This window comes from Amblyomma maculatum, chromosome 3, assembly GCF_055883805.1.
Source record: "Amblyomma maculatum isolate TAMU_Amacu chromosome 3, ASM5588380v1, whole genome shotgun sequence".
In the NCBI taxonomy this organism is placed as follows: domain Eukaryota; kingdom Metazoa; phylum Arthropoda; class Arachnida; order Ixodida; family Ixodidae; genus Amblyomma; species Amblyomma maculatum.
The window spans coordinates 98,858,811-98,874,136 of NC_139346.1; the positions used below are offsets into that span (position 1 = coordinate 98,858,811).

Genomic DNA, 15,326 nt, shown 5'->3' on the forward strand with positions numbered 1-15,326 from the left:
CAACTGCTCAAAAAATTCCCGCCGTTCTTTTTGTGTCGTTGGTGAATACAGGACCACCACCCTCACCGCACAGGTTTCGTATGTACTTGATGTCGCACAAGACGAAACGCCCTCTTGCACAAGTTATTACTTGCTCCACTGCTATGCCTACACTTTTCCTCAGGAAAAGACAGCAACCTGCCGACAAACCGACTGCATGGCTTACGCAAACATTGAAGCGTGACTGAAAACCAAACACCATATTGTCTGTTTGCTGCTCATCCTCAACCTTTGTTTCTTGTCTGGCTACGATGTCTAAATCTAATTCGCTCAACAAACGGTTCAACTGCACTTGCTTCCGTCTCGAGGCGAGCCCTCAGACGTTTAGAGTGCCCACTTTTAGCGGTTTTTTCCAATAAGCCATACTCTAAACCCAGCTAACAAACAATGACTAAACGCTCACTTCTTCAGTCTCTCGTCGCTCACTCGCGACGAGGACCGCAACGCGGTTTGCGATAAGGCTAACTTGCCTTTCTTAGCGCCTTCCACCCTCTACTGCTTTTCTAGTCGACGCAGTTCCCGTTCTGTAGCTGGTACCTTTTCGCAGTCTCGTGGTCTCTTCATGGAGGCGGTTGCAATATCCATCGGGGACTCAGCAACGCTTCCTTCCGAAGTGCCTTTCGCTGTTGGCTGATCTGACGACATAGCAGCCTCCTCCCCCTTTCCAGTCGTTTCTGCAGCGGGTTCGCTAACTTGCGTCTTCCTTCCGGTGGTGTGCTCCGGCTGTTGACACCAGGTCCCTCTCCGGATCCTGTAGGGGGCAGGGCTCCAGCGTTCTCCAGTTCCTCCTGGTCCATGATCAACTCGCTCCCGTCGTCTTGAGGGGGCACAATACCCGTGGCCACACGGGCTTACGTGCGGACGCATCCCTCCCGGTCGTGCCCGAAGATATGACACGAACTACATCTCGGAGTGCGGCAATCACGTCGAATGTGGCCTGTCTTCTTACATCTTAAGCATATTGGTGGCCGTCCAGGCACCACCACTAACACAAGCCCCACCGGGGTGGCGCAGTGGTTACGGCGCTCGACTACTGTTCCCAAGGACGCGGGATCGAATCCCGGCCTCGGCGGCCGCTTTTCCTTGGCGGCGAAAAGCAAGGCGCCCGTGTGCTGTGCGGTTTCAGTGCACGTTAAAGAACCCCAGGTGGTCGAAATTTCCGGTGTCCTCCACTACGGCGTCTCTCATAGCCTGAGTCGCTTTGGGACGTAAAACCCCGCAAACCAAACCAAACCAAACCAGCCTTCCGTAAAACTTGTACATGTGGGGCAAATCATCGATCGAAAGCCCCTCTTTGAGCACTATTTTTACTAGCCGAGTTGTCGATTCGGCCTCTTCAAAACCCGGGCTGTTCCACTGCTCATAAGTGACTTCTTTCACATCTCCAAGTCTTCGAACGCCCTCTGCACCGCTTCACTCGAAACGTAGAAAGGCACCCAGTGCACCTTGAAAACCAACTCACGCTAGTTCGGGTCGATGACCGCACAGTAGCGTCTCTTCACTTCTAGCGCGCCTTCTTTCAGAAGGCGTCCCTTCGCTTCCTCAGTCTTCATCTTCAGCATCCAGATATGAGACATTTGGAAGGGTCCAATGCCAGCCACGTATGGTAGCACACCGGCCCTTTCCAACGGCTCACGAAAATCCTGTATGCGATAAGGCCGGCCGGCAATATCACAGTGAAGGAAAACCGTTGTCTTCATTGCTTCTCCCGAAGGAAACGTAGGTAAATACATGCGATAGCCGAGTGGTGGGCGTCGTTCGCCGCATCCTCGGCCAGATATGAACGATACCGAGGCACGCTCAGAGCTTGTCATCACACGTCCGTCTCCCACGGAAGCCGGAAGTGCCTCGGCCACGCCTGCTAGATGGTTTAGAATGGACAAAGGCGTGTCTATTGATTGCGGTGTTCTCAGAAGTGTCCCTTAGAGAATTGATTGTGGCGTATAATAATAATTGTGGTCATGTAAATTACAGAAATACAAAACACGCAGTTAAGCGAGTGGTAAATTATTCTTCCGCTGTACTTCCTCTTGGCTTGGCGTGCACGTAGCGTCATCATGCGTGTAGCGCACGGAGTAAGATAGACAGGGCATGGCCTCCGAGATCTTCATCGCGCCAGCTCGGATCGGCAACGATGTTGCCGACGAACTACGACTGCAACTTGAGGCCCGCGCGTTTCGGCAAGGTGGCTGGCAGCGCTTCTACGTACCAGAATATATTATTATTATTATTTCAGAACAATTACCAAACAGGCATGCTTTGGACAAGTTAACGAGTGTTGTATCGTGTAAACTACGTTTTTCTGTCACTCAAAAGCGTGACAAGCTAATGAGTAGACGGTGCGAACGGGACGCGATAACGCTATCGCGTTCTTTTTTAAAGGCGAAGCTTAAGCGTCCTCGAAATTTTTATCTGTTGTAGGCCGTCATTGCACCCGCCATCGCTTCGGTGGTGGTGTAGCGGCACGCGCCTTTCTCTCCTCTTCCTTTTCTTCCTTTTCTATTTTCTCTTCTGTCACACCGCCGGGGTGGTGCAGGGGTAAGACGCCCGACTACTGTGCCGGAGTACCCGGGTTCGAACCAGACCTCGGCGGCTGTGTTTCGATGGAGGCGAAATGAAGAGGCGTCCGTGTGCTGTGCGATGCCAGCAAAGATCTCCAGGTGGTCGAAATTACTCCGTAGCCCTCCCCTACGGCTCCCCTTTCTCTCTTTCCAGTTTCACTCCCACCTTCCTCCCTTCTATTATGGCGCGGTTGAGGTGTCCGCAGAAAACAAGTGAGACAGTTACCGCGCCTTTCCGTTCTTATATATCAATCAGTTTTTTTTTCACTTCTGTCTGCACGAGGCAGCGGAGGTGGCTCAGCTACAGAGCCAGTAGCAGGCCCGTGCATTTTTTTCCCATCTTCCTAGAGCCACAACAACCACAGAAAATAGAGAAGAAAAGAAGAGGGAGTGAAAGACGCTCGCCGCAACAACAGCCGTCGTCCACCACCGAAACAGTGGCGGGTGCGATGAAGGCCTGCAACAGATACAATGCGTTGAGTGGCTAGTACCCGCCGCAAGCGGCGTTGACCTGTCGTCTCAGCCACTTAGGGCTAAAACTGCTACCCTTTCTTCGCGATGTCAGCACACGCTAAAGATCCCCAGGTGGTCGAAATTACTCCCTAGTCCTCCACTACAACTCCGCTTTCTCTCTTTCCACTTTCACTCCCGCCTCCCTCCCTTCCCTACGGCAAGTGTGACAGAGCAAGTGTGACAAATACTGCGCCTTTCCCTTCCTGTGAACCAATTATTGCTCAACACAAGGAATTCGCATCGCTCACGCGCAATTGTCTAAGCACTGTTCACAAATGTAAAATGAGCACTGTCATAAATAAAATGGCCACTGCAATCATTTACAATATAGTTGCAAAGGTGTAATACTTAGCTGCTCAAGTAGCGTCCTATCGGAAACAGATCGTGCGCGACACAATGCACCTTCTGGCGGTGCGAGGAGCATGGCAGCATACGTACGCCCAAGATAGCACACGGAGAGTTCGTATCACGCACGCTCTACCTAGCGAAGAACAAGCGGGAATTCAAGCCAACCTACTCGGTGAACTCACGGAGGCTCATCATTATCTGTCACGGGTGTGTGCACTGCCTCGTTATGGGAGCGCCTCGATGCTTCCGGGGATGATTCCAAGCCCCCTATAAGCCACGAGCACCTCGAGACGTGGCTCTGCGGATGCGGTACAGCGAAGCAGCATGTGCTCCGATGTATCCACTGGACCGCAATCACCGCTGAACGAAAGTCCATGAAGCACTTTCTTACCCCGGGCCACACGGAGCCGAAGCGCACTCGGTGGATCACTCCACGCTGAAGGCGCGACAATGAGCGCGCGGCGACAACAGACAAGCGCTCTCCTCGCACTATGCGGGGGTCCGGGTATTGCTGACGGAGGTGACGAAGTTGGCGGAGGTGACTGAGGGAAAAGACCAAAGCCAAAGACAGTTGTAGAATTAGCTGCCAGACCTGGTAACGGGGTTAGACTGTTTTTTGATGATGCTGTAGAATGGTGATAAGGGCGATGATAGTGTAAGCAGGACGAGACAACCCGTCGTGCACCATAGCCACCATAAAGCGTAATGAGTGTTGCAGTGATTTTAGCAGGACTCTGATCTTTTCAACTAAGATGTTTTAACTAGCAATCATGCTGCTCCTCAGAAGGACAAACCAGCAAGTTTTATTAGTAAAAATTATGCCACGTCTTTGAGGGTTTGTTTTATGTCGCAAGTGGGTCGTGTTTTAGCAATGGCGAAATTATGTCCGCTCAAATAACAGCACTGGAGGGCCAACACATAGAGCAGAGTGAGCTCGCCATTATTTATAATCATTGAATGCTTTTAAAAGGATCTAGTGCTACACATAAAAATCTGTAAACACAGTCATGATCTAGCCAACCTGTACATTATAGTGAGTGTTGATTGTGATTTTACCAAATTTTCAGGACTGTGACGTTTGCAACTGAGATTTTTAATCAGTAGTCATCCTGCTCCTTTGTTGGTCATGCCAGCAAGTTTAGGAGTAGAAATCAATACCCAACCTTTGCTGGTTTGTTTATGTCGCAGGTGCTGCGTGTGTCAGCAATGTCGAAAATACGTCCCTTCAAATAACAGCACTGCAGTGCTAACAGATAGAGCATGGTGATTTCGCTATTGTTTGTGACCATAGAATTTTTATAAAGCATGCAATGTGGGATACAAGAAACTGTGTACATAGTCATGATGTAGGCAATCCTGACATCACAATGATTGTTGCCAGAGATTTTAGCAGGCCTCTTTGATCCTTCTAAAATGGTTTAACTAGCAACCATCCTGCTGCTCAGAAGGATAAACCTGCAATGTTTAGGAGTAGAAATCGTGCCCCGCCTTTGCTTGTTTGTTTTTGTAGCAGGTGATGCTTGTGTCAGCAATGTCGAAAATATGTCCGCTGAAAAAACAGAACTGGAGGGCCAACTCATGGAGCTGGGTGAGTTCGGCATTGTTCTTAATCCTTGAATTTTTATAACTCGTGCAGTGTGAGGTACAATAAATAGTGTACATAATCATAATGCAGACAAACAGGATATTACATGAGTTGCTAGTGATTTCACCAAATGTTCAGGACTAATCTTTGCAACTATGAAGTTTTAACTAGCATCCGTCCTGCTCCTTAGAAGTACAAGTCCGCAATGTCTTAAAGTAGAAATTATGCTCTGCCTTTGCTTGTTTGTTTTATTTTGCAGGTGGTGCGTGTGTCCGCAATGCCAAAAATATGTACGGTAATATAATAGCACTAGAGGGTCGTCACGTGGAGTTGGGTAAGTTCCCCATTGTTTGTAATCGTAGAATTTTTACAAGCATGCATTGCGAGGTGAAATACGTCAGCTATTTTTGCGCTCATTATCTGACATGATTGCGTTTTTATCTATGAAAGTGACCACAAGATGCGGTTTATCAACAACAAATATATTGTCAGTGCAATCATGTTAGGGGATACGTTAGAAGAATACTTGATGGAATGGTTGATAAGTGCAAATGTACGGTCAGATTTGAAAGCTTCACTGTATAAAGAACCTGCATACCGATAGAGAATTATATGCACAGTGAAGAAAATTATACACTATTGTGTGATACGCAATCATTTAAAAGAATTGTTCCTACTGCAACATACCACAGTGCCAGATATGGCAGTAATTACAGTAATGGAATTACTGTAATTTCATTATTTTACTCGGTAATTTGTAATGTAAAGAATTTCTTTTTCGGGTTGGTAATTTAGTAATGTAATGAATTACGTTTTGGCAGTAATTTTGCAGCCAAAGTAACAAATTCTTTTCGAAATTACTTTTACTAAATTGCGCCACTATCCTTCAATAGGCAACGAAGAAGAGTGCCGCGAAAGCAGGAACAACATGCGGCAAGCGAAAGCAGCGTAACGGATCGGCAAAGGGGGACAAAATTGAGCAGAACAGTGCGTCTCAGACCTCGTGTGCAGCAGGGGCAACCATTCTCCAAGCAGCAGGATACAAGGCGTCAAGGGAATCCCGAAGGGAGAAATGGTGCAAGAAGGCTGGAGCTAAAAACTAGTTGGGAGCCCGGCGCAGCAGCATTCCCTGTTGCGTCGACTAGGGCACAGTGGTGCCTGGTTACACTTACCACGGGGCGAGGGAGGATTGGGGTTGAGGGAGATAGGCGGAAGGGTCCATGACGTGAGGCACCGTTGCTTGAGCATTACTGAACAGTGAGCACAAATGTGCCGATGTCGATTCTTGGAACTTCGGAAGCAATACATAATCTAGCTTCTTCAGGCCCTTCAAATGGCGGAGACAGCTCCGGGCCAGCAAGACGCTGGGTTCGCCTGTCATTTCACGACCATTCGACCACGTTTTTTTTGTAATGGCCCGTGCTGTAGGAGAGAGGGGAGGAATAGCTCTCCGGCGGGAGAATTTGGCGGGAAGATGAAAGAATTTGTGTGCTTCGCGTCTGGAGAACAAGTTTTCGTTTTGTTTACTAGCTTTACTTAGTTTTTGCATAGACTGAAACTAGAAAGTAATTTAAAAGTAGTTTAATTACCCAGTATAAGTAATTGTAATGTAATGTAATTACTCTCAGGAGCAGTAATGAGTAATGTAATTTAATTACTTTTCTGCGATATTCAGCAAAGTAATAATTAATGTAATTTATTTCCTTTTGAAAAGTAATTTTGCTATGTATGCACAGTGCCCATTGCGACCAGCGAATCAGCAGCAATGATGACACTCTTTTTGATGTTGTAGTGGATGAATACAGCGAAATAAAAATGTTTCCCCGTTGCAGTTGTAACTCTTCAACTTTAATTATGTACACACCCATGTTCCAGGCAAACAAGACATGAGGCTGAGTGATATAACTCCTTCATGGTTGAGGTGTATCTAGTATTTACACATCAACAGCATGAAGGTAGTATTAATAGAAGCACCAGTCTTGCAGATGATTGTATACTTATCGCACCTGACGTCGCGGCTTTCTACACTAATATTGCTATCGATGAATGTATCGACGCCCTCTCTCAAGTATTAATCAACAACCCCCATCCGCATGCTTTTGAAGTTTATTGCTCGCTCCTTAAACTGATCCTAATTTTAATTATTTTGAGTTCGTTTCATCCTATTATTTGCAGATATTTGAAACCAGCATGGGTATTCCATTCGTGCCGACTTACGGGACGATATTTATGGGAGTTCTAGAATGAAATATACTAAATTCAATTACGGAAAAGCCATCTATATACTTTCACTATGTTGCAATATATTAAATGCGGCTCGAGCGAGTGCCCCTAAGACTGCATATATGCAGTTAATGACACATCATGGCCTTCAATGTAAGCCTCGTCTTTAACGTTAAATGTCTTAATGCCTGCACTTTGAAGAAGAGACGGGTTACATGGGAAATAGAAATAGTTCTTAGCCTTTGATAGTGACAGTAACAGAACATTTGAAGCTGTCAGAGGTAGCTCTGTCGACGCTTTCTGCTTCTCCATAGATGGCTTGGCAGATTATAACATGTATTGTTCTGAAAAAGCTCAATACACCTGATTTATGCTTTCAAATCCATTCCAAGCTTGCCAGCTACCTCGGCCGGGGTTTACACACAAAATGCCATCAGCAAAATTTAAGCTGCATCTCTGGGGTGCATAAATTATGTAAGCATGGCCTCACCAACATGCATGCTCTATGTAGGCAGAACCGTAGCCTTGCTTGCTTTCTTTCCTGAAGGTAGGATTGTTTGCTTCAGTTTGTTTTTTGGAGGCACTGAAATTCAGGCTGAATAGAATGGATACCCAATGTTTATCCATATACATCCTCCCCCGTAGAGATTGTTCATCTTCAGTGTGGCATTGTTCAGTTGTTTGTGCAGTGAAACATCTTTTTTTCTTTCTGGTTGGCATAGGTTTTTCATTACACTGCAACACAGTACAAAAGACAACTTTTACCGTTCCAGTAACACGTTCACAACATATATCTCACGTGAACGGCATGGGGCCGCGAACAATTGGACTACATGAGAACCGGTGTGCATGTGACCACAGCACACGGTGATTTCAATTGTTTATGACATGGGCAGGTAACAGGAGGTAAAACGGTTCCTTCACTAGCTATTGTAATAAAACACTAGACACACGGTGGCGAATTTGACGAAGTTAGCAAAGAAATACGAAAAGTCACGACCCCTTTGTGTGGTGGCGGACGACCTCTGCTCCTGATGCTGATATTAACTGTGTAATATTGGCCACCACGTTTCAAATGAAGGAACACAAAATGTTTTCCTCTTTTGTGTTATGCACCTTTCGTACAACAATCAACAATAACGCATTTAAATTGTGGAATAACACTTTAGGGTATCTTGTCCGTCATGAAAACTTAAGCAAGGATAGATTAAGGCTTGTACTTTTACATTCGTCGGACTACTAAATGAGGTTGCAATATTATACTTATAGCTTATTTTTGTACATAAATTTGTACATATTTTGTATCTTTCGTTGATAGAATGACCTGCAGAGACAAAATATTTTGCTCTTTGGTGTTATGCACCTTTCGAACAAGAAACAACAATAACGCATTCAAAATGTGGACTGACACTTTAGGTCATCATGGCCGTCATGGAAACTTAACCAAGGATAGATGAATGCTTGTAATTTTACACTGGTTGGACTAATAAATGAGGTTGCAATATTGAACTTCTAGCTAATTTTCTGTACATAAATGTACACCTTTCGTTCATAGAATGACCTGCTTTCGCAGCACTCAATCACTACCTTACAGTGTTCTGTTTTCGTTAGCGTCCAGACGAGCCCGAAAATAGTTGCATTTTAAGATCTGCTAGTTTTGCAAACTCCTCATGAAGCCATCACAGATATTGTCCATTGCGACATTGAATTTTGCATAGTCCGTTGCATTCATGTTTATTCATTTGCATAATGAAAGGGCAGTTTCCTTTAATTGGCTTCAGCTAAGTGTTGTACATGATAGCTTGAAATAACATTCGGATTTACACATTAATCACAACCTAAAGTGAGTCTGCGGCGATGAGTGAGGCAAACGTGTTGCTTTTGGTGGTAGCAATAATCGCCGCGAAACTCTCTCCTTTAGACATTGTTTGCAACAACTTGAAATAAGACAAGTGTGAGCATCTTGGGTATTTTTTCTAACATGAAGGTTTGCTTTCCACTTATAAAGTGAGCTACTATTCGTGCACCTAGTCGCAGTCTTAGTGTTTTCTAGTTGTTACTTTGCAGAGGAGCCAGAAATTCAGTGCGTTTTCAGGTCTGCACTATCACAACCTGCTCATGCAGATATTGAAGATAAAATATTTGACTGAAACATTGAACTTGCCTATATATCTTACATGCATTTTGTTTCATTTCCATACTAGTGACACACTTTCCTTGCTAGCATGCAGTCTAGTTCAGTAAATTTAAAATAGGAATGTCATTTTCACATTCAACGTGACTTCAACTATGACTACTTCAATGAGCGGGGGGTGCCTGTTGCAGTGAGCGGTGGAAAGCAATGCTCACTCAAATGGCTTGTGGAATTTTTTTTGCACCGGGTTGCTCTGTTCGACGACAGGCATATTTAAAAGGAGCTATCACAAAACTATTCTTGTGACCGGTTTTAGTAACTGGAAGATTCTCACAGCTTCATGAAAGAGTTTGCAATGAGCCTTTGGTCTTCATGATGCCAAGCATTTCAAGGGCATGGAAGAAGCTCCGTGTTCATTTTGTTTCCACCTAAGACTACGCTACACAGGGCGTTTAGTAACAGCTTTTTCATTTCCACAACTCTCTATTGAATGCGGGCTTAGAGCCAAATGCTGTCACTTGGGATTAGAAGAGCATAAACCCAAACGCCTTTGCAAGCCTGGTAATCGGAAAGGGTTCCTGTGTTTTTTCAGCTTTATTGTTGGTTGGTAAACAGTCTGTGAAACATGCATCCCAAATGTCACTTAAGGAGTTTTGAGCGGGAAATGCTAAATGGTCGCGTCTCGGTAGCCTAAATCATAAATAGCTGGAGATGCAAGAAATTTAGGTAAAAGACAGTCATTTCGCACTAACATGTTGATGCAAGGTGTATGTTAATATTTGTACAGGAGTAATCAGTAAACAATGCGTACCACCAATTTTTTGTACTTACTTTTGAACAGCTAGTAAAACTATTGAGCAGCTGTGTACAAAGCATAATTTGTTCACCGACTTCAGCTCATCGTACATTGCTTTAAAACCTCCAAGATACAATCAAAACGCCATATGCCTCGGCTATGTGCACTGGTTTTGTTGTTGCCAAAGCACAACTACCAGTCCCTATCTAACTTTAAAAGTAAAGTCTAAAGGTGCTGCCTGGTGAACAATGCCAGGGTGCATCCTTATTTTTTGTCTCCATCCTTGATTTTTTTCTAAACCTGACGCCAATGATTAAGGTCTATGCCTATACTATAGTGAACTACTCTAAAAACAAAAACAAACCCAAGCAAATAACCCTACGTTCAAGAAGGAAAGCAAGCAAGCAAGACTACGGTGCTGCTTATACGGAGCATGCATGTTGGTGAGGCTATGATTACATAATTTATGCAACCCAAGGGTGCAGCTTAAACTATGGTGACGGCATATTGTGTATAAACACCGGCTGAGGTAGCTGGCAAGCTTGGAATGAATTTGAAAGCGTAAAGCGGGTGGATTGAGCGTTTTCAGAAACCTACATGTTGTAATCTGCCAAGCTATTCATGCAGAAGCATAAAGCGTCGACACAGCTACCTCTGACAGCTTAAAATGTTGTTTCAGTGCCATTATCAAAGACTAAGAACAATTTCTATTTCCCATGTATCTCGTCCCTTCTTCAAAGTGCAGGTATTAAGAGAGTTTACATTTAAGGCGAGGGTTACATTGAAGGCCCAATGCTTCATTATTATACACAATGCAGGGTAGTCTCAAAAGATGTGCTCCCAGAGCAGATACTTCCTTTTTACAGAAATGTGGCTGAGCGCGTCGACATGCGCGACAGTTGATCAGAGGAGGACATTAGGCTGGGGTCAGAACAGAAATTTTGTTTGGCTGCTATGGCATTACATGTAGGGATACAGATGGCATATTCACTGAAGCGATATTCACATGAGCCACATGACAGTGCAAGTTTCTTGAAAGTGTGATGTGTCCACCGGTCATGACATTATGATATAGACAACTCCGCAAACATTTGGTTACATTCTAACCACAGCAGTGCGTAGGTTCAGTTTGCAACTAGAGCAATTTTTTTATTCTTTGCATTTCCCGGTGTTAACATATTTTGTTTCCATACAAAATGCATCACCATTGTTCTATTGTGGATGTTCGTATAACAACGGGTTTCTTCTCTGTTGAGAGGCCTAAAACTCAAGTGCTTAATCTTTGAACTTGCACTCTATCTTTAACACGAAGTACTGCGCTGCGAAGTTCTAAATGTTCTTTCCTCGAAAACCAGTGTAGTCGCACCTAGGTTGTGCATGTGTCAACAGTGTCGAAAATATGCCCGCTGAAAAAACAGAACTGAGGGCCCAACTTATGGAGCTGGTGAGTTCGCCATTGTTTGTATTCCTTAAATTTTTATAACTCAAGCAGTGTGAGGTACAGTAAATTGTGTACATAGTCTAATTCAGGCAATCAGGATGTTATATGAGTTGCCAGTGATTTCACCAATCTTTCAGGACTCTTTATCTTTGCAACTAATATGTTTTAACTGTAATCCATCCTGCTCCTCAGAAGGACAAACCCGCAATGTCTTACAGTTGAAATTGTGCCCCGCCTTTACTGGTTTGTTTTATGTCGCAGGTGGTGCGTGTGCCAGCAATGTCAAAAAATATATCCGCTAAAATAATAGCACTAGAGGGCCCTTACATATAGTTGGGTAAGTTCCCCATTATTTGTAATCCTAGAATTGATATAAAGCATGCATTGTGAGGTGAAATACGTCACCTATTTTCTCGCTCATTATGTGACATGATTGCGTTTCTCATCTTTGAAAATCAGCACATGATGCAGCTTAACAACAGCACGTATATTGCCAGTTCAAGCATATGACGAGGTATTTTAGGATACTTGATGGAATGCTTGGTAACTGCAAATGTACGGTCTGATTTGAAAGATTCACTGTACAAACAACCTGCATACAGATATAAAATTATGTGCACAGTGAAGAATATAAACACCATTGTGTGATAAGTACTCATATAAAATAAATGTTCCTGCTGCAACATACTATAGTGCCCATTGCGAGCAGCGAATCAGCAGCAATGATGACACTATTTTTGAGGTGGTTAGTGGATGAATAAAGCGGAATAAAAAGTTTTGTCGCTGCCGTTGTAACTCTTTATCTTTACTTATGTACACACCCATGTTCCATGCAAACATGACATGAATATAAGTGATATAACTCATTCATGATTGAGGTGGTGCATCTTGAATTTACATATTCACAGCATGAAGATATGCAGCCACAAGACTCACGAATGCGCTTATGTCACATAGTATTAATAACACCACCAATTTTGTAGATGATTTAATACTTGTCGCACTTGACGTCGCGGCACTCTACACTTATATTCCTATCAATATACAAAAACCCCATCCGCATGCTTTTGAAGTTTATCGCTCGCTTCTTAAACTGGTCCTAACTTTGAATGATTTTGAGTTCGATTCATCCTATTATTTGCAGATATTTGGAACAGCATGGATATTCTATTTGCGCCGACTTACGTGAATATATTTAGGGGGGTTCTAGAATGAAATATAGTAAATTCATGTGCGGGAAAGCCGTCTATATACCTTCGCTATATTGTCATATATTGACTGCGGCTCAAGCGAGTGCCCTTAAGAGTAAGTATTTTTTCCCCGAAAATTTTGACCCTATGACAAAGAGGTCTGCTTTCTTTTTAAACACTGAGCGCCCTTGCGCGACTGTTTTTGAAGAAATGCATATTCAACAGGAGTTGTCGTATAACACTTCTTATGAACGATTTGAAGGACTGGAAGAATATTGCGGCCGGCAGGTTAAACGCCTGTGCGATGCGGTTTTGGTATTTATGCCAGAGCATTGAAAGGTCATGAAAGCAACCCATCGGTTATTTTTTGTGCACACAAGGATGCGCCTGAACAAGCCCCCTTAAAGAGTTGCTTTTCCAGCCCCACAATTCTCTCTTGGACGCTGGTTTAGACCCGATTGTTGCCATCTGTGACCAGGCAAGCCAGAATCTAAGTCTATTTGCTATTTTGTAACTCCCGAAATATTATTTGTCCATTGGTGGCCGAAAACACTTCTCCCTCTGACGCTCCACACTTGCTGACGTGTCTGCGGAACATGTTTTTGTAGTATTATTTCAAGGTTGCGAGCCATGTAGCTAAAAGTTCTTTCATCCGGGAAGCCTATGCCTTATACACGCAGCTTGAGATACATTCAGTGCCCAGACTAAGAGACAATCATTTCAATTTTATATATTTTTGCAAGCTATTAGTTAAACTAGCGGCACTGGTCTGTCATAAGTTATCACTGCGCAGAAGCAATGTTTGCACAAGTGACTTATCAACAGCTACCATCCCAAGCTATGCACACGGCAAGATTTGTTGAGAAAGCTTACCGCATCTTCGACAGCCTTAATAGTTCCAAAACGAAAAGCTAAAACACCTTAAGGTTCCGCTATGTGTGCCGGTTCAATGCACGAAGCCTTCCTAACTGAGTGTATATCTGTTTTCGAGAGTGTACAGATGCTAGGCGGCCGCAGGCAACCAACATGCATTCGAGGATTTTTCTGAAAATAAGGTCACTGCTCATGCTGTATGGATACATTACATCAACCTTCAAATTTGATTACCTTTTGACATGGCATCTCAACCAAGATGTGCTTAAGAACACATTTGCTGTTATACATTTCAAGTGTGGAGAAAATGTCAACTGTTCTCCTGGGTAGTTGCAGGCTGCTTTTCGGATATTTTAGTCATTTATTCAAGGTGTGTTCAAAATATAGCTGCGCTGATAACATGACCTCTCTCCCTGTAGTTTTAATGCTGCTGTGCTATCTCCTATTTTGGCTGAAAAACCCGAAGTGCTTAGTGTGATAGATGCGCTGCCAGCAAATGTTCCGATCATGGAAGAAAACAATGTGGTATATTTTGCTGCATGGCTGGGGAGAAAGTTTATGAAAACGCAAAAATGCATAAAATCCAAGACTTGTGAGCTCCTTATAAAAAATGCCACATTTTCTGATCAGAAGCAGGCCCTGATATATTTCAGGGTAAAACGTCCAACTGAATCAGGCTTTGGCAAACTTTATGTTCCCACACCTTTATTCACAACCTTTCTAGAAGCTTGTGAACAAAATTTTTCAGGCTACTGTTGACAGTCTAGATTCTCATTGCTAAGTTGGTCATGCCTTGTGCTGTCTATTCAAAGCGAAAGTCTCGAAATGCCTGACGGTGCGTTATGATTCTCTATACGATGGTTTGTGTTTATTGTTAGTACAATTCATAAAACAAACAAGCAAAGGCGGGGCATGATTTCAAATCCTAAACATTGCGGGTTTGTCCTTCTGAGGAGCAGGATGGTTGCTAGTTAAACAATTTTAGGAGGATCAAAGAGACCTGCCAAAATCTCTGGCAACAATCATTATGATGTCACGATTGCCTACATTACTATGTACACAGTTTATTGTACCTCACATTGCATGCTTTATAAATATTCTAGGGCCACATACAATGGCGAATACACCCAGTTCTATCTGTTGGCTCTCCAGTGTTGTTATTTGAAGTCACGTATTTTCGACATTCCTGACACACACACCACCTGCGACTAAAAACAAACCAGCAAAGGCGGGGTATTGATTTCTGCTCTTACAATTGCTGGTATGTTCTTCTATGGAGCAGGATGATTGCTAGGTAAAACATCTCAGTTGCAAACGTCAGAGTCCTGAAAATGTGGTAAAATCACTGGCAACACTCACTATAATGTACAGATTGGCTAGATCATTACTGTGTTTACAGTATATTAAGTGTAGCACAAAAATTAAAGGATTACAAACAATGGCGAGCTCATCCAGTTCTATGTGTTGGCTTTCCAGTGCTGTTATTTCAGCCGACATTTTTTCGCCATTGCTAAAACACGCATCACTTGCGACATAAAACAAACCAGCAAAGGCGGGGCGTAATTTCTATTAATATATAATCTTGGTTTGTCTTTCTAAGGAACAACATTATTGCTAGTTAAA

At 43.6% G+C, this 15,326-nt stretch overlaps 1 protein-coding gene and 1 pseudogene across 1 annotated transcript; one reads left to right on the forward strand and one right to left on the reverse strand.

Annotated features, from left to right (window-relative positions):
* Nucleotides 1–599: 599 nt before the first annotated feature.
* LOC146195400 (uncharacterized) lies at nt 600–1,771 on the reverse strand (annotated as a pseudogene).
* A 3,232-nt stretch (nt 1,772–5,003) lies between these two features.
* On the forward strand, nt 5,004–14,816 carry LOC146195401 (uncharacterized). The gene is made up of 3 exons (XM_084596789.1): nt 5,004–5,049; nt 14,170–14,433; nt 14,486–14,816. The coding sequence occupies exons 1-3, from the start codon at nt 5,004–5,006 to the stop codon at nt 14,617–14,619; spliced, it is 444 nt and encodes a 147-aa protein (XP_084452915.1). The 3' UTR covers nt 14,620–14,816.
* The last annotated feature ends 510 nt before the right edge of the window (nt 14,817–15,326 follow it).